We start from the raw sequence: 23,186 nt of genomic DNA, 5'->3' as shown, positions 1-23,186 counted from the left end.
GTAGTGCCGTTACCGCGGGTGTGCATTATTTTCAAATAATTGAAAGGACCGATTCAATTAATTTGCTTATACCACGGTTACCACAGACATTGCTAAGACATTGTTCTGGTTGTTATTTTAAGACATTTAACGGGTGCATTTATCGAAAAATATTTCATACATGTGTAACATTTCTCAACCAATCAGAATAAAGCATTTTTTTTTTTTTTGAAAAGTTGCCCGCAAGCATTTTTTGTGATTTTCACAAAAGTTTAACAAAATGCCTTCCAGGAAAATGTTCTTCTAAAAATATATAAACATAAAAATATATCAAATGAAAGAACGTCTCGGTTACGTATGTAACCCTCGTTCCCTGAAGGAAGGGAACGGAGACGTCACGTCGTGACCGACGAATTGGGAACCGCTCCGCGGGTGACCTATCTACTTCGAGAAACTATAAAAACGCCAATGAACTTGGCATGCAGGTATTTGCATAATGCCGGCGCCGCCCCGCCAGGTGCGTATATAAGCCGCAGGTGCACAATACCAAATTAGCTATATTATTGCTGAGAAGCCGAGCAGCAGTGCCCGGCCTGAAAACAGCAATGGAACAGCAAACTGTGGCGACGGGACGTGACGTCTCCGTTCCCTTCCTTCAGGGAACGAGGGTTACATACGTAACCGAGACGTTCCCTTTCAGTCGGTCACTACGACGTCACGTCGTGACCGACGAATTGGGAATCCCTACCAAAACGCCACTGCAGCTGAACCCTTCCAGTGCCTGCAAAAGCCCTCCGCCCTCCACGTAAGGGGCGGAACCTAAGGCGAAATGCAGAAGGCCGGTCACTACCTGTTCCTTAACCCACGATAGTGAAGCAGCGAACTGGGGAAGCGTCTAAACTGAGCGGAGCTAGAACACTGCGGAAGCCATCCCCTAAGAAGGTTGAATGGATGACATAAAATATGAAACAACCGAAGGTTGCTCATAAAAAGTCTCTGAACAAAACATAGTATGCAGAGAGATGCAGAACAGGCTCTGCTAAGGAAAACGTGGAGGATTAGTACCCCACGGAGTATACACACAAATGAACCCCACGTAGGGGACAAATGTGGACGCCTAGCCTACACAGGTTTACAGAGAATACATCAGTGATAGGTTGACAGCGGATGCTCCGCAACATCGGCTATCAGGGCGGTGGAGGAGAGGCAAAAACAGTTTTTTAGACGTTTTTGCCCCGATGGCCTTCCATATTGGTGCAGATGTGCAGCACCAAAATAGAGGCTCCAAGCCGACACACGAGCCGACCCTCGGCATTCTTAACTAGTTAGTAGAAAGAACCCGAGTGGAAACCGGTTCGACACGAACACTATAGAATCTTGTGAACGTATTAGGTGTCGCCCAGCCTGCAGCTCTACAAATATCTGTTAGCGAGGAACCGCGAGCCAGTGCCCAAGATGATGCCACACTGCGTGTAGAGTGGGCACGTAAATTAAACGGACAAGGCACATTCTGCTTTTGATATGCAAGGGCTATAGTATCCACAATCCAATGGGACATCCTCTGCTTGGTGACAGCTTTTCCTTTCTGCTGACCACCGTAACAAACAAAGAGCTGATCTGAGGTCCTAAAGCTTTGCGTCCTGTCTATATACACACGTAGTGCACGAACAGGGCATAACAAAGCCGTGGCTGGGTCTGCCTCCTCCAAAGGCAGCGCTTGGAGGTTCACCACTTGATCTCTGAAAGGAGTGGTGGGAACTTTGGGCACAAAGCCGGGCCGGGGTCTCAGTGTTACGCTGGATGCAGCCGGCCCGAACTGAAGGCACGATTCGTCGACCGAAAATGCATGAATATCCCCTATCCTCTTAACAGAAGCCAAAGCAAGGAGAGTTAAAGTTTTCATAGTAAGAAATTTAACACTCACACTATGCAGAGGCTCAAATGGGGCTTCCTGGAGTGATTTCAGCACCAAGGACAGGTCCCAAGGAGGAATAGAGGGAGGACGCGAAGGATTCAGTCTTCGAGCGCCTCTGAGAAATCTAATGACCAGGTCGTGCTGACCCACTGTTCTACCGTTTACGGGTGAATGGTGAGCTGATATCGCAGCGATATCGACTTTAATAGTGGATGGTGACAGCCTATTCTCCAAACGACGCTGGAGATATAAAAGCACAACACTAATTGGGCATTCTCGGGGGTTTTCACTTTGGGAAGAACACCAGTCGACAAACAGGTTCCATTTAAGCGCGTAAGCCTGTCTCGTAGACGGCGCTCGCGCTGCAGCAATAGTGTTAGATACCTCTTGCGGTAAATCACTCAAATCCTCCGTGCCCCGTCCAGAGACCACACATGGAGGTTCCACAGGTCGGGGCGCGGGTGCCATAATGTGCCCTCTTGTTGAGAAAGAAGGTCCTTCCTCAGGGGAATCTTCCACGGAGGGGCTGTCGCGAGGAGAGAGAGTTCTGGAAACCAACTCCTGGTTGTCCAATACGGTGCCACCAACAGCACGCTCTCCTCGTCCTCCCGGATTTTGCATAGGGTTTGCGCAATGAGGCTCACCGGAGGGAACGCGTATTTGCGCATGTTTCGCGGCCAGCTGTGTGCCAATGCATCCACGCCGAGCGAGTCGTCGGCTAGTGAATAGAACAGGCGACAATGGGTCGTCTCTGGGGAAGCAAACAGATCTATCTGCGCTTTGCCGAAACGTCTCCAAATCTGCTGAACCGCAATGGGGTGGAGTCGCCATTCGCCGGGACGCGCAGCCCGAGAGAGCGCATCCGCCTCTACATTGAGCGCGCCCGGGATGTAAATGGCACGAAGAGACCTCAAATTCTTCTGACTCCAAGTGAGGAGATGACGGGCGAGATGCGACAGGTGACGCGAGCGTAAACCGCCTTGACGATTGATGTACGCCACGGTCGCAGTGTTGTCTGTGCGAACTAATACATCTTTGCCCTGTAACTCGTTGCTGAAACGGACGAGCGCAAGATATACAGCCCACATTTCTCGGCAATTTATGTGCCAATGCAGCTGGGGTGCCGTCCAGACCCCCGAAGCCGCAAGCCCATCGTACGTGGCCCCCCACCCCGTGTCCGAAGCATCTGTGCATACTATTGCATGCCTGGAGACCTGTCTCAGAGGCACACCGGCTCGGAGAAACGCACGGTCTGACCACGGAGTGAAAGTGCGACGACACGCAGGTGTAATGATAACACGGTGAATGCCGCGCAGCCACGCTCTCCTCGGGACTCGATCGTGAAGCCAATGCTGAAGCGGTCGCATATGAAGCAGTCCGAGCGGAGTTACAGCTGCGGCTGCTGCCATATGCCCCAGGAGCTTCTGAAATTGTTTCAGCGGGACCGCGCTCTTGCTCTTGAATGTATTCAGGCAAGTCAGAATCGACTGTACACGCGCTTCTGTTAGACGAGCTGTCAAATCGATCGAGTCCAGTTCCATCCCGAGAAAAGAGATTCTCTGCACGGGGCAAAGCTTGCTCTTTTCCCAGTTGACCCGAAGACCCAAACGAGCGAGGTGTTTTAGAGTTAAATCTCTGTGATCGCACAGCGTCTGACGTGTTTGAGCTATTATGAGCCAATCGTCTAAATACGCGAGAATGCGCACACCTTTCTCTCTCAGGGGTTTTAAAGCCCCCTCCACTACTTTGGTGAATACACGGGGAGACAGAGAGAGCCCGAATGGGAGGACTTTGTACTGGTATGCTCGCCCCTCGAACGCAAAGCGGAGAAACGGCCTGTGCCGGGGGAGAATCGATACGTGGAAGTACGCGTCCTTCAGGTCGATGGATGCGAACCAATCGTTTGGACGAATGCATGGAAATATGCGCTTGGGCGTCAGCATCTTGAACGGCATTCTGTGAAGTGCACGGTTCAGCGAACGCAGGTCCAGGATCGGTCGCAAGCCGCCGCTTTTCTTGGGTACAAAAAAGTAAGGGCTGTAAAACCCCGACCTCATCTCGGCTGGAGGGACCGGCTCGATCGCGTCTTTCGCCAATAAGACAGCGATCTCCGCACGGAGGACGTGCGCATCGGCAGCTCTCACCGTAGTGAAACGAACGCCGGAGAATTTGGGGGGACGCCGGGCAAATTGGATCGCATAGCCGAGACGAATCGTGCGTAAAAGCCAACGCGACGGGCTGGGAAGCTGTTTCCACGCCCCCAGACACCGTGCGAGGGGGACTAAAGGCACGATCGGTGTACCCGCGGCGGGCGCAACGGAGGTGATCGCCGGTGTGTGCGTAACGGCCGCACCGACAGCAGTGTTGTGTGTGATAACACTCACCTGAGTCCGTTGCTGGGTGGTTGAGTAAGGGAGGCTCTGCTGAAGACACCTCTCGCCACTCGATGCACCCTCTGGCGAAGGAGGAGGGAGACGATGGGTTATGAGCCCGTAGCTGTCTCCTACCGCCTGAGAAGTTGGAGAGCGCGGAGGGGTTATGAGCCCGAGCGCCGCTCTCGTTCTCCTCTGATGAGTCGGAGAACGAGGGGGGGTTATGAGCCCGCTCGTATCTCCGGCGCTCATCTGAAGACCTAGAGATGGAAGTGGAATTCGCTCTTTTTGTGAATTTGTGGGTGCCGACTGAAGCAGCGACCGTCTCGCCGAACAGGCCGGTCTGGGAAACCGGAGCATTCAGGAGCCGGGTTTTATCAGCGTCCTTCATGTCCGCCAGACACAGCCAGAGATGGCGTTCCTGGACTACCAGGGTAGACATCGCACGCCCGACGGCGCGTGCGGTGACCTTGGTCGCACGAAGCGCCAGATCAGTGGCCGCACGCAGTTCAGAGAACTCCGCCGAGTCGTGACCTCCCGCGTGCAGGTCCCTCAGAGCCTTAGCCTGATGAACCTGCAGCAATGCCATGGCATGCAGGGCAGAGGCTGCCTCCCCACAAGCTTTGTAAGCAGCACCGGTCAGCGCCGAAGACTGCTTACAAGCCCGTGAGGGGAGAGTAGGCTGGTCCCGCCAGGAGGAAGCGACACCGGCCGGACACAACTGCATCGCGACCGGCCGCTCCACTGACGGGATACCAGTATACCCCCTGGCATCTCCACCCTCGAGAGAGGTGAGGGGTGAAGGCTGAAACGGCCGGTTCCGGGCGGAAAACGGGGTTTTCCACGACCGCGTCAGCTCTTCATGTACCTCGGGGAAGAAGGGCACCGGGGGCGAGGACTGAGAAGCCCTGGCACCCCCGAAGTACCAATCATCGAGGCGGGACGGTTCAGGTGGGGGAGGTTCAGTCCACTCCAAGCCGACCGCCGCCGCCGCCCGAGCGAGCATGGCTGCCATCTCGGGGTCGAACGCAGGACCCGCAACCCGACCCGAAGGCGGGAGCGGATCTGGATCGACGTCCGAGGCTGACAACCCCCCCTCCGACGTTACGGTGGACATCGCGTCCGGTGGAGGCTCGACAGAGCGCGAGGACACCGTAGAACACGGGCCGCTCGTCTCCATCGGGACCTCCGCTGGCAACGGATCAGGGCGCTGGGAGCTGCTGGACGAACCAGCAGACCGACCCAGCACCGTTATACGGAGGTCATCCTTCGCAAGTTTGGTAGCTGCGCCCTTAGCAGCACCAGACTTGGAAGGCGGGTGCCGTTCCCGGAGAAACGACACCCGTCTCCGCAAATCCGCCATAGTCATGCCCTCACAAGTGGAGCATGAACTATCACGCAACGCTGCCTCTGCGTGCTGGAGCCCCAGACACGAAACACAGCGCTCGTGGCCATCCCGGGGGGCGATGAACACACCGCATCCAGAAACGGAACACGGGCGGAATGCCATCTTTAAAAAGACGCACCCGACCGTGACACGAATGAGTGACTGTCTTTAAAAAGACACAAAGCTCAAACGTGCTGCTCTTTTAGGGAAATCACTCTTTTTGTGCGAGCTGGTGAAACACACAGGGAGAGGCAAACGCACTCACTCAACTCAAGTCCTAAAAGAGACAGAGAGAGAGAGAGAGAGAAAGGGTGGAGAAAACACTGCGAGCCTCCGCTGAGGTGTCTTTGCCCAACCAACTTCAGCAAGCTGAGATCTTTTTCCTCCAAGAACAGGGATCTACGAAGATCAGTATACGCTTCTCGAGAGCAGATGTCTGCCGGCTTCGAAGCAAAAAGCTAATTTGGTATTGTGCACCTGCGGCTTATATACGCACCTGGCGGGGCGGCGCCGGCATTATGCAAATACCTGCATGCCAAGTTCATTGGCGTTTTTATAGTTTCTCGAAGTAGATAGGTCACCCGCGGAGCGGTTCCCAATTCGTCGGTCACGACGTGACGTCGTAGTGACCGACTGAAAGGGAACAGACCCTCGCCTTTAAACATACAATAAACAAACAGAACGTGAAAAAAAAAACGTTTCATCCTATCTTAATTTTTTTCTCTGTATATAACCTCTTAAATATGTTTTTTTTCTTCAAAAATATTTTTTTTTTCAAAAAGCCGAAATAATTGCATTTTTGTGAAGGAATTTTGTTAGAGATCAGATTCAGAACGATTGTCCAAACATACACGGAGTGTAAAATTAATAAAAAAAATTTTGCTTCAGTTTTTTTATAAATTGGGTAAGAGCAACATCTAGTAGATAATCTCAGTATTACAGATAACCATAAAAACGCACCAGGAACACGTTTTTCGAGGCAAATGTTTTCTTTTAATTGACAGGCTAACTTGTCAATGGCGGGGAAAAAGTTAAGTAAAATTATATTTTTTTTTCTTTCTGTCAACTACTGGCAACATTTCTGCCAACTTCTAAATAAAAGTTATGTTTTTATTTGCATTTATTTACTGAAAATTAAAATGGAAAAACATGGTCAAAATAACAAAGAAATGCAGTGTTTTCCGATCTTTAATACTGCAGAGAAAACAAATTCACATAAATTTCTCAACAAAAAAATAATGAATTGTTTTATACAGTATGCGTTTTACAAAAATGAGCGTTTTAAAAAAAAAAAGATTTTAAATCATATGTTTCATGGGTATTGTCATGCTCTCAGCCTTTTACGTTTGCTGTTCTGTGGCTTTATGTCATTGAAATTCAACACTGGACTGAAATGGTCACAATATATCTAGAAATGATGATTAAAGTCAAAACTGGAGTGGTCTCTTGATTTTTTCCGCAGCTGTATATTGGAGGATGGGGTCCCTTGCATAAGGTTATATTGGGGGGTCTTTGCCATCACATGGTTTGAAAACCCCTGGGTTTGTTCCTTTTTGATCATATAACCAAAAAATTTCTGGTTTATATAAATAAAGTATATTTATATATATATATATATAAAAAGTATATTAATCCAACATAGCACACTTTTTAAGTGTTTAAACTTTACATATTGGTAGGCATTTTGCATGACACACGCACCTCATTCCACTGAGCTACAGTACAATATACATCAATGAAGCACAAATAAAATCGAAATAATCACCAGGGCTGCGTTTCCCGATAACGCGCTACGAAGACTCTTAAGTTAAACCTTAACTACAGGTATACCTTTTCTAGGCGTGTTTCCCGAGCTGTACCTTAGCGGGATTCTTTCTTACGTACGACGTTACCAGGTGCTGTCCATGGCGATGGTGCTGAATAGGTTGATATCGATTGCTCGACAATCAATTATTCACTTTATGTAATAGGGACTTCGCTACGTTATGAGATAGCGGTGTTCTTTATTAAATGAACATTTCTGAAATAGTTACATTTATTAGGAATATCTTGTAAAAATATTTCAAACTGCAAACAACTAAATATAAACCTTGTATATTTTATTTTATATCAAACGCGTGCAAAACCCGCAACTTCATGTCCAAAAAGATTCATGCATACACTGCTCCAATGCATCCATTATTCCTTTACTTTAAAGGATAATTTATATTAGAGGTTCCCAATAAATGCGTTGCACAGGGCAAAGGTGGGTCATGCAAGTCACCTGGGTTGGCTGTGCATTACACTTAAAATATTTAAAAACAAACTGTTGTTCATTAGTTCACGCATTTATTGTGCTTGGACACTGGATGCGCAAGCAGCGCGTTTACAATGCGGATAACGCTTAATGGACGCATTTCTGGAGCTGCGCCTGTCTGTTTACCTTAAATATAACATAAAAATATATATTATGTGATATATAAATATATATTATGATTGCTTTAGATTTTAGCTTTGATTAGTTTTAATGTGGAAAATTTGTTGACCTTATACAAGCAGTAGCTAATCAAGTGGAGCATTTCTTATAAAGAATATGGCATGCAGTTGCCTCAAAGCTAGAAAACATTAAAAAATCTTCAATGCAAAGTCGACTTAACATCAATAATAATATTATGGAAAATCAACAATTATGATTTTGTGATGAATGTGCTCCCATGGCATGCAATTTTTACTTGATTTGTTTTATTGCAGCTAAAATAGCCGGTAAAGTAAAGATTTCACGGATATGTAATGCACAAATGAAATGGTAAGATTCGTTGTATTGCTGCCTGCCAAAGTTTCACCAACTCCTCCACCCAAAATCTTTTTTTTATATGTATAGTTTCTTAAGCCTGTAATAATAGTTCGCAGCTGATGTTTAGTTGGAAAAAATAATTAAAAATCTAACAACCATCAGTTTAATGATGTCTTATTATGTGAATGTTTTATTCTTTAAATTTAAAAATAATTTAACACGGAGTGTACTTCAACTTTTTTTACAGATATTTAGTTATATAGACTGCAATCTACACAAACTTTTATCACAGTAATGGCCCCTAGTGGAGTCAAGTGGGATAAGGTATAGCCAAGAGTGCTCCAGACCAACCTTCCGAACGAATGACTTACAGAAGGGATACGTAACTAAGAACGTTTCGGGAAACACGTATTAACGATAAGGTACAGCTTAAGGTACAACTTAAGAACGACGTAGAGCTAAGAAGGTTTCGGGGAACGCAGCCAAGATCTTTACCCCAATGCTGAATGTCATATTTGCCCAACCCTTCCTGTTCTGAAAAGTGGCATTTCTAAAGGTCTCTGTTTTGTGCGTCGCCTGTTGTGCATTATCTTGAGGACACTGCCTCTAATAAAATCTAATGGCAGTCCCATTATTTTCTCTTCCCAGATCTGCAAAATTTCAGCAGCAAAGCCAGAAGTCCAGTATTAGTGAGGGAAGGACAAGCCGTGGTTCTCCTGTGTGGCCCACCACCCCATTTTGGAGGTAGACTTCATTGTGTTTTACTGCATGTGTTCAGCTATTTTTGCATACAAAACCCACGGAGAGGCAAAAAACGACAAAGGCCGATAATCTTTGAAGTCACTGCTATTTTTCCAATACATTTGCTGCATGAATAGAGCATTTCACACAAAGCAAGTGTGACAATTGTTTGCGAAACTCGTTGACCTATTTTCACGCTACGTTTCTTTATCATTTCGACAGCCGCGCTTAGCTTTAAATGCTGTGGAATAATACAAAGCCAATCCAAGGTTAAAAAGAATTCACCGTGAATCGCAATTCAGTGCTATTAGGGTCAAGAAAACCTACTCCGCTCTGCTTGCTTAGTATGTATGGTACATGTTGCTTTGGATTACATCTTAATCATCTCATATTGTGAGCAAATCAGGCTTTCAAATGACCAGAGCACGATGGAGTGTTCGAGCTCCAGCTTTGTGGCATTTAGCTGCTCTTCCTTCGTCTTAATGACACTTGTGCCCTTGTGGTCATTTGGAAAGGTTATTTTCTTAAGCCCTGGCCTTCTGCCGAAAGGTAATAAAGGCATGTGGCAGCTCGCGTCTCTTTATCCCCCGGTCCAGCTGCGCGTATCTTCTATGTCTGTGTACGGCTGATTAGTAACCCCTCAAAGGGCCACACGCACCCGCTCACACACGCCAGAGGTGCAATTTCACGCAACCGTGCCGGCGTTCTGCCATTCCGCCACATTTCCAGTGGAATCAATAGCCTTAAGCTTCCCCTGCTTCGCAGCCACCCTCCATCTTCCATTTTCTTCCCCCATTCTCCTGCCACACCACCCTTGACTGTTTGCCACATTCCATAATCTCAGGCTCTTTCATATGGATAATGCTTTATGGGATTTTATACACCAGCTATATGCCTCAGCTCAGTCCTGAAGGTGAATTTAGGTTTTTATTGGGTGTGAAACTGCAAGGGCTTTGAAACCGTAAGACTGCCAACAGTGCATTTGAGCATAGCTTTTGAAACAAGAAATCCATTACTTTTCTACTCAATTATGAGTGTATCAGGAAACAATGTTCATTAATTATTCAAATCATTCTACTTCCACTGTGTAATATTTTAAATATTAATTATTTCAAGTACTACATTATGTTATTTTTCCTGTGTACTGTATTCTACCATAGGTGGCGATCCCTTGTGTGTTCAAGCGCCCACCGAAATACCCACTGAGAAACGCCATATATGCTAAATTAATTTTAATCAAAAACACATTTGAAATTCGGGAGCCTCTCTGATTGGTGGATCTCGCGAGTTGTAATATCTACAATGCTTTGATAAATAAGCTGATTAACTCTTTCCCCACCAGTGTTTTAAAAAAAAGTTGCCAGCGCCAGCATTTTTCATGATTTTCACAAAAGTTTAATGACTTCCAGAAATTTTCTTCTTTAAATGTATAAACAAACAATATATCAAATGAAAGAACAGACCCTCCGCTTTCAAAAAAAAAAAGTTTCCTCGATCCTACCTTCATTAGTTCTCTTTTTATCACCTCTCAAATATGGGTAGGTTTCTTCAAAAACATCTATTTTTGTGAAGGACTTTTCATACAGATCAGATGCAGAGCGATCTTTAAAGCGATCTTCTTTCTCTTTCACGTGAGGCGCTACTTCCGGGTTTTATAAGTTGTGGAAGTGTGCCACCTGGTGGATAATAGCGGTATGGCGGAAAGTCGGAAATTCTTGTCATTGGCAGGGAAGCGTTTTTTCTTAATTGACGAGTTATCTCATCAAAGGACCATTTCCTCGATCCTACTTTCATTAGTTCTCTTTTTATCATCTTTCAAATATGGGTAGGTTTCTTCAAAAACATCTATTTTTGTGAAGGACTTTTCATAGAGATCAGATGCAGAGCGATCTTTAAAACAGTTCTTTCTCTTTCATGTGAGGCGCTACTTCCGGGTTGTATAAGTTGTGGAAGTGTGCCACCTGGTGGAAAATAGCGGTATGGTGGAAAGTCGGAAATTCTTGTCATTGGCAGGAAAGCGTTTTTTCTTAATTGACGAGTTATCTCGTCAATGGCGGCAAAAGAGTTAAGGGGCGCTTCACAAACAAACGCACAAAAACGCCTATTTCCAAAGCTCTTGGGTGCTCCTGTAGCGTCTGCCTTTGCTGAGCAACTTGGCATTTCATGACGTTGTGCCAAGAACCAACTGGTGGAAAAAGAAAACGGCACCTATGTATACTTCTGTGCATTTGTTTTTGTTTTTTAACTCTTTTCCCGCCACTTTCCCCACCATCTCGTCAATTAAGAGAAAACATTTGCATGAAATAAACGTGTTCCTGATGAGTTTTTATGGTTATCTGTAATCCCGCATTATCAACCGCACTTACCCAATTTTTTAAAAGACTAAAGCAAAAAATTCTGTATATATTTTAACTACCTGTAATAGTTTTGAGAATCGTTCTGAATCTGATCTCTAATAAAATTCCTTCACAAAAAGCAATTATTTTAGCTTTATTAGCTATTTAGCTATTTTAGTTATCTCGGTACATAATTTACCAAATGTATTTATTTCAGCTTTTTGCTCAAAAGAAATTATTTTTAAAGAGTTTATAAGCAGAGAAAAAATATGGATAGGATCAAACGTTTTTTTTTTTTTTTTCGTTTTGTTTGTTTGTTTATTGTTTGTTTGAAAGCAAAGAGTCTGTTCTTTCATTTAATATATTTGTATGTATACATATTTTTTAAAGAAAATTTAGCTGGAAGGCATTTTTGAAACTTTTGTGAAAATTACAAAAAATGCTGGCTGGCTACTTATCCAAAAATGGCTGGCAGGAAATGAGTTAAATGTTTACAAGCATAGAAAAAAATAATGAGAGGATGAAATGTTTTTTTTCTCGTTTTGTTTGTTTAAAAGCAGAGGGTCTGTTCTTTCATTTAATATATTTGTATGTTTATATATTTTTAAAAGAAAATTTTCCTGGAAGCCATTTTGTGAAACTTTTGTGAAAATTTAAAAAAAATGCTGGCTGGCTATTTTTCCAAAAATGGCTGGCAGGAAATGAGTTAAATGTTTATAAGCATACAAAAAAATTATGAGAGGATGAAATGTTTTTTTCTCGTTTTGTTTGTTTAAAAGCAGAGGGTCTGTTCTTTCATTTGATATGTTTATATATTTTTAGAAGAAAATTTTCCTGGAAGCCATTTTGTGAAACTTTTGTGAAAATCACAAAAAAAACGCTGGCGGGCAACTTTTCAAAAAAAGCAGTTATTTCACAGGCATAGTAGACTAACTAACATTTTTATTACAGATTAGAAAGCAGTCATTTTCCATCTTTGGACTCACATGCATTGATGAATTTTGCGCAATAAGATCAATTTTACCTAATAAGATCAGAACCAAGTACAACAAAAGTTTCATTTGGATTGCTGATTTTAAAATGGACATTATAGATATGGTTGTCATCAGCAGGAATTTTGTTCATGGGTTCTTTAATTATGGTTCCTGTTCATGCCTACAGTATAGGTGACTCATTGGGCCCTCGCATAAAATTTTGACCCAGTCTCTGTAAATTCACTGTAGCAACTATCTACAGTACTGTAAAAAGCACCCCTTTTACTCATAAATAGTCTTGTTCATTGCTATACTCGGTCACAGGCTTTCAGATTATGGTGGCTGTGAATTCTCCGTTCCTGAGAGACCACAAGCCTTAAGCACACTGCCCAGTAATGATGAGGGGTCCCTCACCTTGTCACCACTCCATTTATGATGGTTTTAATTCACCTTTCCGTATCCCGGAGCCAAATGGGATTTTTTTTCTCTTTGCTGCGGAAAAGATGGACTTTGGGATTTGCTTTGAACCTTAAACGGCTCTTATCAATCCATATTTCAACCTCTCTCTGATCTCTAAAAAAACGTTTAATTTGATCCTTTAATACTTTATTTTATACCGCTGATGTTGCTGGGCAGTGTTTCTGTCTTCAAGTCTCATTATAGGAAAGAATACGAAGTGATGAGAATTTCAAAGACTTTCAAAGTTAAAAGAGAGAGAAATGCCATTTAAAGACTGTTAAAACAAAAGAACGTGTACATATAATATGAAAATTAAGTAACAATGAAAATCTTAAAAGGTTGCAGGTGAGAGTACATTGGTAGATGGTAACTGATATCTCCAGCTGCTAACCATCAAGGTTTTCCATTGTTTCATGTTCAGGAGGAAATTCATAGTATAATAGAAGTACAATAGTACAATAGGGCTTTGTTGGTTCATGTAAAAGACTCATTCACTTCAAAATTGGAAATGCCACACACCAGACTTTCCTTCAGCTCACAGTGACTGGCAGGTGCTCACTATTTCGCTTTCCTCATTTGGATAAAGCCCTTTTTTGACACAGCTACTAAAGCTTTCTCGAAAATCCACACAAAATCCAAGCGCTCAGCTTCCATAAGAATGAATTTAAATCAGAGTTTTGGATTTTTGTGCAACCAAGTCTGACATAAAGCGTGATTTTATTGCATATTGCAGTTGAATTCAAATTAATTTCTATAGCATGTTAAACATGTTTGTGGCAAAGCAGCTTTACAGTTAATACTGTACATATTAGTACAGTCATATAGACGGCTTTAGCAGCGACAACATAAACAAACGGCTTTTGTGGACTAAGGGTGTTTTCACACATGTGGTGCAGCCTCGGAGCGCACCAAATGACATTGTATCATTTTTCAGTCAGTGCGGTCCGCGTTCACATATGTTGTTTTTACCGTACTCGAAATGCCGCACCGTACACCATGTGACAACGGTCAGTGATGTCATTGGTCTCTGACAGCTCGTACCATTTCATGACCACCCCCCATGTTTCCACGACAACCAGCCTGACAGGAAGAGCGAAGATAGCAAGATATGGAGATAAACGATGTGCGAATGTTAGCTACAGGTCCTTTAATTCTTGCCCGGCTGCCAAACCTCTTTACACAGTTGTGATAGCAAACCAAAACATTTTATTTTCGACAAGGTATTTGTTTCAGTATCAGGTATCAGTTTAGCCACTAGCTAGACGATAAATGAATACAGACAGGAAGTTCAATTCGGTTCAGGTGAGTAACTGTGTCAATGCGAGTCTGATCAATGAAGCCATCTATAAAAGACATTTATGAAAAATAGCAACATTTTCTGTTACTGTTTTCAGTAACAGTTGCTCGACTAACTGTCAAAATCTGAACTGTATTGCTATAATCTTGTTACATACAAAGTCTTTTCCCACAGCCGAGCTCTAACAAGCTAAGATCTTATTCATCTGAATTTCCCCAGTGAATGGTTAAATTTAATATAAAACATTAAAATCGTATTTGGCCTCATAAAGAATTAGGCTGTGTTTCTAAGCATCCCAGGCATACTCCAACAAGATAAATTGTCAAGATCTACGTGCATTTTCACAGGAACTGTTTGGTTGCTTTAATAGATGTGACGAATGTTTTATTCATTAGGGTTCTCCCATGGTTCGCCTAAAATTCTGTAGGAAAGAGACACAAATATCTTACATCATTGGGTCGAGAGAGAATGTGATGAGAAATGTTTGAGTTCATATTAAAATCTCTGTAGACTTTGACTGTAGACTTTCCAATAGCTGTAGGCTGTAAAAATACAATGATACAATTGTAGCAATATGTGTTTGTTTTATAGAAATGTAAAAGTGTATTAATGACACAATTGTTGTTTCCTCAGAAATCAGGTACTCTTGGATATTTAATGGGCGCCCCAGCATTGTCGTCGGGGACAACCGACGCTTCGTGTCTCAGAGGACTGGGAACTTGTATATTGCTAAAGTGGAGACATCGGACGTAGGCAACTACACATGTGTGGTGAGGAACATGATGACCAACACAACCGTCTACAGCTCTCCAACTCCAGTCGTGCTACGTCGAGATGGTGAGGGGTATTTATTGGCAAACTGTAATGCTACGTACACACCAAACGTGAGTCATTGCGTTACTCGCACTAGATTACTCGCGGATTTAACTTTGTGTCATGCAAATTTTTCTTGGGCGAAGACGCGTTTGAGGCAAATAGCACGTGTTTTTTGGCAAATGTGCCGTCAATATCACATCATTTGCATCACCCCACGCGAGGACGCGTCTGATCGCGTCTTTGCATTGACATTGTATGTAATCTACACGCACAAATTGTTGAGCTCGCATTTGGTGTAAACCCAAAGTTATGCTACGTACACACCAAACGTGGGGCATCGCGTTACTCGCTCTAGATTACTCGCGGATTTAACTATGTGTCATGCAAATTTTTCTTGGGCGAAGACGGGTTTGAGGCGAATAGCACGTGTTTTCATGGCAAACGTGTTGTCCATATCACATCATTCCCATCGGCCCACGCGAGGACGTGTCTGATCGCGTCTTTGCATTGACATTGGATGTAATCTACTCGCGCAAATTGTTGATCTCGCATTTGGTGTAAACCCACAGTTATGCTACGTACACACCAAACGTGGGGCATCGCATTACTCGCTCTAGATGACTCGCGGATTTAACTTTGTGTCATGCAAATTTTTCTTGGGCGAAGACGCGTTTGAGGTGAATAACACGTGTTTTCATAGCAAACGTGTCGTCCATATCACATAATTTGCATCGCCCCACGCGAGGATGCGTCTGATTGCGTCTTTGCATTGACATTGTATGTAATCTACTTGTGCAAATTGTTGAACTCACGTTTGGTGTAAACCCAAAGTTATGCTACGTACACACCAAACGTGGGGCATCACGTTACTCGCTCTAGATTACTCACGGATTTAACTTTGTGTCATGCAAATTTTTCTTGGGCGAAGACGCGTTTAAGGTGAATAACACGTGTTTTCATAGCAAACGTGTCATCCATATCACATAATTTGCATCCCCCCACGCGAGGACGCGTCTGATCGCATCTTTGCATTGACATTGTATGTAATCTACTCGGGCAAATTGTTGAACTCGCGTTTGGTGTAAACCCACAGTTATTCTACATACACACCAAACGTGAGGCATCGCGTTACTCGCTATAGATTACTCACGGATTTAAATTTGTGTCATGCTAATTTTTCTTGGGCGAAGACGCGTTTGAGGTGAATTGCATGTGTTTTTGTGGCAAACGTGCCGTCCATATCACATCATTCCCATCGCCCCACGTGAGGACGTGTCTGATCGCGTCTTTGCATTGACATTGGATGTAAACTACTGCAGCAAATTGTTAATCTCGCATTTGGTGGTGTAAACCCACAGTTATGCTACATACACACCAAACATGGGGCATCGCATTACTCGATCTAGATTACTTGCGGATTTAACTTTGTGTCATGCAAATTTATCTTGTGGAAAGACGCGTTTGAGGCAAATAGCACGTGTTTTCTTGGCAAATGTGCCGTCCATATCACATCATTTGCATCGCCCCACGCGAGGACGCGTCTGATCGCGTCTTTGCATTGACATTGTATGTAATCTACTTGCGCAAATTGTTGAACTCGCGTTTGGTGTAAACGCAAAGTTATGCTACGTACACACCAAACGTGGTGCATGGCGTTACTCGCACTAGATTACTCGCGGATTTAACTTTGTGTCATGCTAATTTTTCTTGGGCGAAGATGCGTTTGAGGCAAACAGCACGTGTTTTCGTGGCAAACGTCCCGTCCATATCACATCATTCGAATCGCCCCACGCAAGGACGCGTCTGATCGCGTCTTTGCATTGACATTGTATGTAATCTACTTGCGCAAATTGTTGAACTCGCGTTTGGTGTAAACCCACAGTTATGCTACGTACACACCAAACGTGGGGCATTGCATTACTCACTCTAGATTACTCGCGGATTTAACTTTGTGTCATGCAAATTTTTCTTGTGCGAAGACACGTTTGAGGCAAATAGTACATGTTTTCGTGGCAAACGTGCCGTCCATATCACATCATTTGAATGGCCCATGCGTGGACGCGTCTGATCGCGTCTTTGCATTGACATTGGATGTAATCTACTGCAGCAAATTGTTAATCTCGCATTTGGTGGTGTAAACCCACAGTTATGCTACATACACACCAAACGTGAGGCATCGCATTACTAGCTCTAGATTACTCGCGGGATTTAACCTTGTGTCATGCAAATTTTTCTCTCGAGTTGAATATTTTCAACTTGGGTGAAGACGCGTTTCAGGAGAATAGCGTGTTTTCACGGTAAACGCCCCGCTCATATCACGTCATTTGCATCACCTCACGTGAAGACACGTCTTGAACAATTATTTGCATTGACTTTGTATGTAATCTACTCGCGCAAATCGTTTGGTGTGAACTCACAGTAAGAAGGAGGAATGGCTAACAGTAATGAATCAGTAGATTTGAGCGTGACGGCATTTGTTTTGTTGCACTCAGGGGCATAGCATTTGTGTCTTCATAGCCTCTAAATTGTGCTCAGCCAACTGTGTATGTGTCTGTATGAAAGGGATAAGAAGGGTTGAGAAAATGTCTACACATTAAAAAACAGTGAAGAGCATCTACACCCTCACACACACACACACACATACATACAGAGACCCCAGAGGCTCAACATCACCAATCATTACAGTCTGTTTAATATTCACTCCGAAAAGGTATATGAAGTAGGGCGGAGAGGTTTTGAATATTTTGAGTTAATGTGGGTATTGAATATTTGGGTCTGTGAATATTTTGTGCCCTTAAGAATATTTCTGTACTTTTTACAGCTTATTTTTTTCTTAAGTTTGATGTACATTACTTGGCATGCAGCATGAAAACTTTATGTGCCTTGTGCACATAAAGTAAGTGATATAGTGGGGAGCAAAAGTCTGCTTATAAAAAGCTTATATTAGATTTTAAACTACAATAAAAAAAACTGAAAATGCACTGGGAATCTTCTGCGGGGTCATTGTCTGTTTAATTTCCGTTAAAACACAGGTAAAAGCTGTAAAAAAATGAAATTTTCTTCATATTAATACAGTACATTACCCTATTTTTTGGATTTGAAAGACAAATATATTAATATTATAAAAAAATATTTTTCTTAAGGGTGCACAATGTAAAGTTCGTCACAAAATGTATGTAGCCCGTCATGTGTGTGGTTTGTAATTTCAAAATATGTGTTCACGCATCGAGTGAACTTATGTGCATCACGTGTCTTGTCAAAATAAGTGCCTGCTGCAGACGCGTCTAAAAGGTTTATGATAAAAGAGACGCTTGCGTTTGCCAGATACTCACAAAAGATCATGCGTAATCAGAGTTTACTGTTAAGGGAGTGACTTGCGTGTATTTTGTGAACGTGAGCGTCTCTTTTATCATAAACTGTTTTGACGCGTGTGCAGCAGGCACTTATTTTGACAAAAAACGTGATGCACATGGTTCACATGACGCAATGAACACATATTTTGAATTTGCGCCCCTCTTTTTGATAAGTTCTAATCTTCAAACTTTATCGATTTATTAGATGTTTAATACGGCTTCACCTTTCTGTACCTTACTGTATTAGACTAGTTTGAATCGAATTGCATTGGTCTTATCCTAAATGACTTGTTTATCCTCATTTTACAGCTGTGATGGGGGAATATGAGCCGAAGATTGAAGTCCAGTTTGAAAAAAATCTCCACGTTGCCAAAGGATCATCCGTTAGACTGGAGTGTTTCGCATTAGGAAAGTAGGTCTCTACTTTACAAGCAGATGGACTCATTGCCTCCAGAGGTTTTTATGTGCTAACTCGGGAATGCCACATATGGCACATATCTCAGCAGTTTATTTAAGAGAAATGTCTAAGAAAAATACAGGTTCCTTTAATCTTAGAGATAATCTAGGAAACATATGGAGAGAGCATCAGTTTTTTACAAACACCTGCAGACTCATTCAGGGGTTGGGTAAGGTTCTGGCCTGGTATGGGATGGTCCACAGGTGATGTGTTTAGGGATGCTGGGATACAAGAAGCTGTCAGTTGGTTTGAAAATTTATTTGAATATCAAAAGCAAAGAAAGCTGCCTCACAATGCTGTTTCAACCTTAAATTATAGCACACAATGTAATTTTCCAGCACTTGCTCTTCTTGCGTCACTTTGTTAGGTTTGGTTATTGTATTCTACACCGTGTTATTTCGACAACTAGGCCATTGCCAGTCTTCAAACATCAATCACATCCTACACCGTTTGGAAATATAAAAGTCTACCATGACTTGTGCTAGAAATGCAAGGTCGTGGGTTTGAAAATGCAAAAAAAAAAAAAATGCTTTGGATAAAATTATCTGTCAAATGTGTAGCCTAAATTACAAATTCTATACTTTATTAAATGGGACATATCATGAAAATCTGACTTTTTCCATGTTTAAGTGTTATAATTGGGTCCCCAGTGCTTCTATCATCCTAGAAAATGTGTAAAAGATCAACCAAGTAACTTAGTTTTGGTAAACCATTCTTCACAAGTATGTGAAAAAATAGGTCATTGAAATTTGGCTCCCCTTGTGATGTCAGAAGGGGGTAATATTGCCCCTTAATCTGCACTATCCAACCACGGCACTGCCATTTAGTGCAGAGATCAGCTCATTTGCATGTTAAAGGACACACCCAAAACGGCACATTTTTGCCCACACCTACAAAGTGAATTTTAACATGCTATAATAATTATCTATATGATATTTTTGAGCTAAAACTTCACATATGTACTCTGGGGACACCAAAGATTTATTTGACATCTTAAAAAATCTTTTGAAATGTCCCATTTAAGTATGAAACATACATTTCACCAGTGACTAATTCATTTTATACTTTTATGTATAATTGCAACATTTAAAACATTAATCTTTGTGCAGTTTTATTCTAATCTCTTTTTTTGGCTTTTCTCAGTCCAGTGCCTTCAATCTCTTGGAGGAGAGCGGACGGAAGCCCCTTCCCAGGAAAGATGAAGATAAATCACTCAAATGGGGTTTTAGAGATTCCCTATTTCCGTCCGGAGGATGCCGGACTTTATGAATGTGTGGCGGAAAATGCAAAAGGACGCAGTGTTGCAAAAGGACGTCTTGTCTTTCAAAGTACGGTTGAATACACACTTAAGCACACACTGTAGCCAAATGTTCAGGTTGTTGGGTTGAACTAGAAACTGGGTGGTTTTATGCAGTTCTGAAATTTGTGTGCTGTAGTTTTCACAAACAGGATTGAAATTGGTCACATTACTAATAAAAAAATTACATTTTAAGTAAAATAACATTTCTTAAAATTGTGCGACCCAAAAAGTAAAATAATCTTTTTCTACAGCATGGTGATAAGAAAAGAAATAATCAGATTTAATATATTCAAATATTACATAAACATTTTTTTTTATGTTATCAGGGCCAGAGTGGGACTCATTTTCAGCCCTGGAGTTTCATGCCTTAGATCGGCCCATTTTAGTTCACGACTAACTATATTAAAATAATATAATTAAATCCTTCGTAGCATATAAGTCTGAAATAGTGCACTGCTCTCTACAGCCTTGCAAATTCGTTGTATTTTTCATATATATTATTCCCAATTCAGTGCAAATAGCCTAAACAATTATGATTTTTGCCATCCTCATGCAGCTCTACCATAAGACATTTTAATGTTACTCAAGTAAACTTAAAAAAAAACTACTGAAAGGAAAAAAATGTGTTTGTGTTTTCCACTATATTTCTATTCCTAAAAAAAATGGTGGGTCTTGTGATAACCTGTTGGGTTGAAAAAGTTTGGAAACCCCTGATGTACAATTTAAAAAGATTTATCAAGTATGCAGGGAAACAGATGGAAAAAACATCCTTATTTTGTTTTTTTACTACTTAGTGTATATTGCCAAATAACTTAAGGAAGGCCTACATTGTGTACATATTTAAAAAATTTAATTTAGTTTTACTTAAGAAAACGTCATATTTATATAAACTTACTTTTTTCCAATAAACTGATGAATTTGGCATCAAATAGTTGTTATTCCTCTTGCAATAAATTATGACTAATGTCTATTCATAGACAACTCATTGTTACATCTATGAGTTACATCTATATATTTTTTTAAATACGATTTGTAGATCCTTTTCCTTTTAGCGGCCATTCGTATCAAGGCACGCTCAAGTTTATTTTAAATCTAGACGCGCGACAAGCGCACTCAAATATAGACGCGTCTGAAACAAAACTCGTGTTTAGTGTTTGAAAGCAGAAGAAAACAGCACGTCCTTCGTTTTCAATGCGTTTTTGATCTTAATGGACCCTAATGCAAGAATTCTTCCAATAAGTGGTTGGGACTCGGGATACAATCAACTTGGGCATAAAGTGGCGGGGACATCTTTCACCAGTAAATACGCTAGTGGGGCTGCTGTGAGTGCTGGCAGCCTATACGGACAGCAATTATTAACCCGGTGGCATGACAACACCAGCCCTTGTGGTAAAAAAACAGACCCCCCCACCGGGAATTCTCCCGGTCCTCCCTATGGCCAATCCGGGCCTGAATGTTATTATGTATGCAATGGTAAAATTGCTTTCACTGGGTACACCTTTGCACCTAAAGAGTTCATATTGGGTACATAAAGGTACATATTGGTACCAAAAGTGCATTATAGTACCACAAAGGTACCAAATGTATACCTGTACTGTATATCTGATCAATATTAGGGCCTTTTTAAAGGTTTTTTATGTGTATGAAAAAAACAATCACACAAATCAAGTTTTAAAATTGTTTATAGATGTACAGTAAAACATTTTTAGATAACAACTTTGAAAAAAACTTGACATAAAATAAAAGGTGATAAAACAGCTTGGATGATATTTAGTTTGGCCTCTTGAAGCGAAAGGTTAAACATGACTTGTGAAGAGAAGAATGAAGAACTTTATAACCTTTCCATAAAAGTGCAGTGCACTTTTTCCTACATTTTATATCTCTCCCATCCATGCAGCATTTTGTCGGCCGTCACCTTTACCGCAGGAGAATCAATAAGAGAAATTTAAATTTTTAATGAGTCAGATAACAGATCACACGGCAACCTGTGGTAAATAATAAATAATGAAAGAATAGATTTTATTGTCAGTCTCCGAGGCTAAAACTAATTAGAATGGGTGTAGTGGACGTTATTTAGTCTGCACAGAAACCCCAGAATATATGCACTGCAGGAGGGCTCACATAAAATCATCCGGAATTAATGTGTACCAAGTAACCTAATTCTTTGGTGCTTTATAAAACACATTACTATTTCATCATTGTTGCAGTGCGTTGCATTGAAGAGGCAGGAGAAACATTGTGTTGGATAAGACAGTATGCAGACCGGTGCTTTTTGCTTTATGAATGTAATGCGGTTCTTACAGATGTGGAGCACCTGCAGTGGTCACAGACACTCTTTGATGCAAACAAGGCTATTGATGCAGATCTTCGCTGGGAATGCAAGGCTAATGGAAAACCGCAGCCTGTTTACAGATGGCTCAAGAATGGACATCCTTTAATCTCTGAGGTGAGAATGCTAATTGGCATAACGAAATCTCTTGCTTATTGTATAACATGAAAAGATGTTTGGGTATGTTAAACAGATTATGCTCTCTCGCTTCATTATGGTCACTGCAAGGGAGCACTGTATTAAAATATGTTCTGTATGCTTGTATATGCTGTATATACATACATTTATAAGTTTGAAGACCTCCAGCTGACCTACAGTACGTTGTTAGAAAGTTTGTCTGCTTTCTCATGTTTATGGTATGTACAGTAATGTACATAACGAGTCTAACATCCATTTATCGATTGGTTCATCTATGTATCCATCAATCCGTGCATTCCAATCACTTCCTAAGGATATGCAAATTCTTTAAATGACAAAACCTTGAATTCAGTGTTATGTTTAGTTGTCCTGAAAGTTTTGTTTATGCTCAGGACAGAATTCATGTTGATGGTGGCAGGTTAACCATCTCTAACATAGACCTGATGGATTCTGGGATGTACCAGTGCTTGGCAGAAAATGAGAATGGCATCATATATGCTAGTGCTGAGCTCAAAGTTGTCGGTAAGCATCTTTCCATTTATAAAATAATTTTATATTGT

The 23,186-nt window shown here is 42.1% G+C and overlaps 1 protein-coding gene across 1 annotated transcript in view; it reads left to right on the top strand.

The window, feature by feature from the left end:
- cntn6 (contactin 6) overlaps positions 1 to 23,186 on the top strand; it is a 141,993-nt gene that overhangs the window by 78,698 nt on the left and 40,109 nt on the right. Inside the window, exons 5-10 of the mRNA XM_065279773.2 lie at positions 9,075 to 9,170; positions 14,867 to 15,070; positions 18,712 to 18,814; positions 20,003 to 20,187; positions 22,463 to 22,605; positions 23,019 to 23,148. Coding sequence (XP_065135845.1) covers positions 9,075 to 9,170; positions 14,867 to 15,070; positions 18,712 to 18,814; positions 20,003 to 20,187; positions 22,463 to 22,605; positions 23,019 to 23,148 — 861 coding nt within the window. The remainder of the gene's footprint in view (positions 1 to 9,074; positions 9,171 to 14,866; positions 15,071 to 18,711; positions 18,815 to 20,002; positions 20,188 to 22,462; positions 22,606 to 23,018; positions 23,149 to 23,186) is intronic.

This window comes from Paramisgurnus dabryanus, chromosome 7 (assembly GCF_030506205.2).
Source record: "Paramisgurnus dabryanus chromosome 7, PD_genome_1.1, whole genome shotgun sequence".
Taxonomy (NCBI): Eukaryota; Metazoa; Chordata; class Actinopteri; order Cypriniformes; family Cobitidae; genus Paramisgurnus; species Paramisgurnus dabryanus.
The sequence above is the reverse complement of the archived record's forward strand: the minus strand, read 5'-3'. Positions and strand labels throughout refer to the sequence as shown.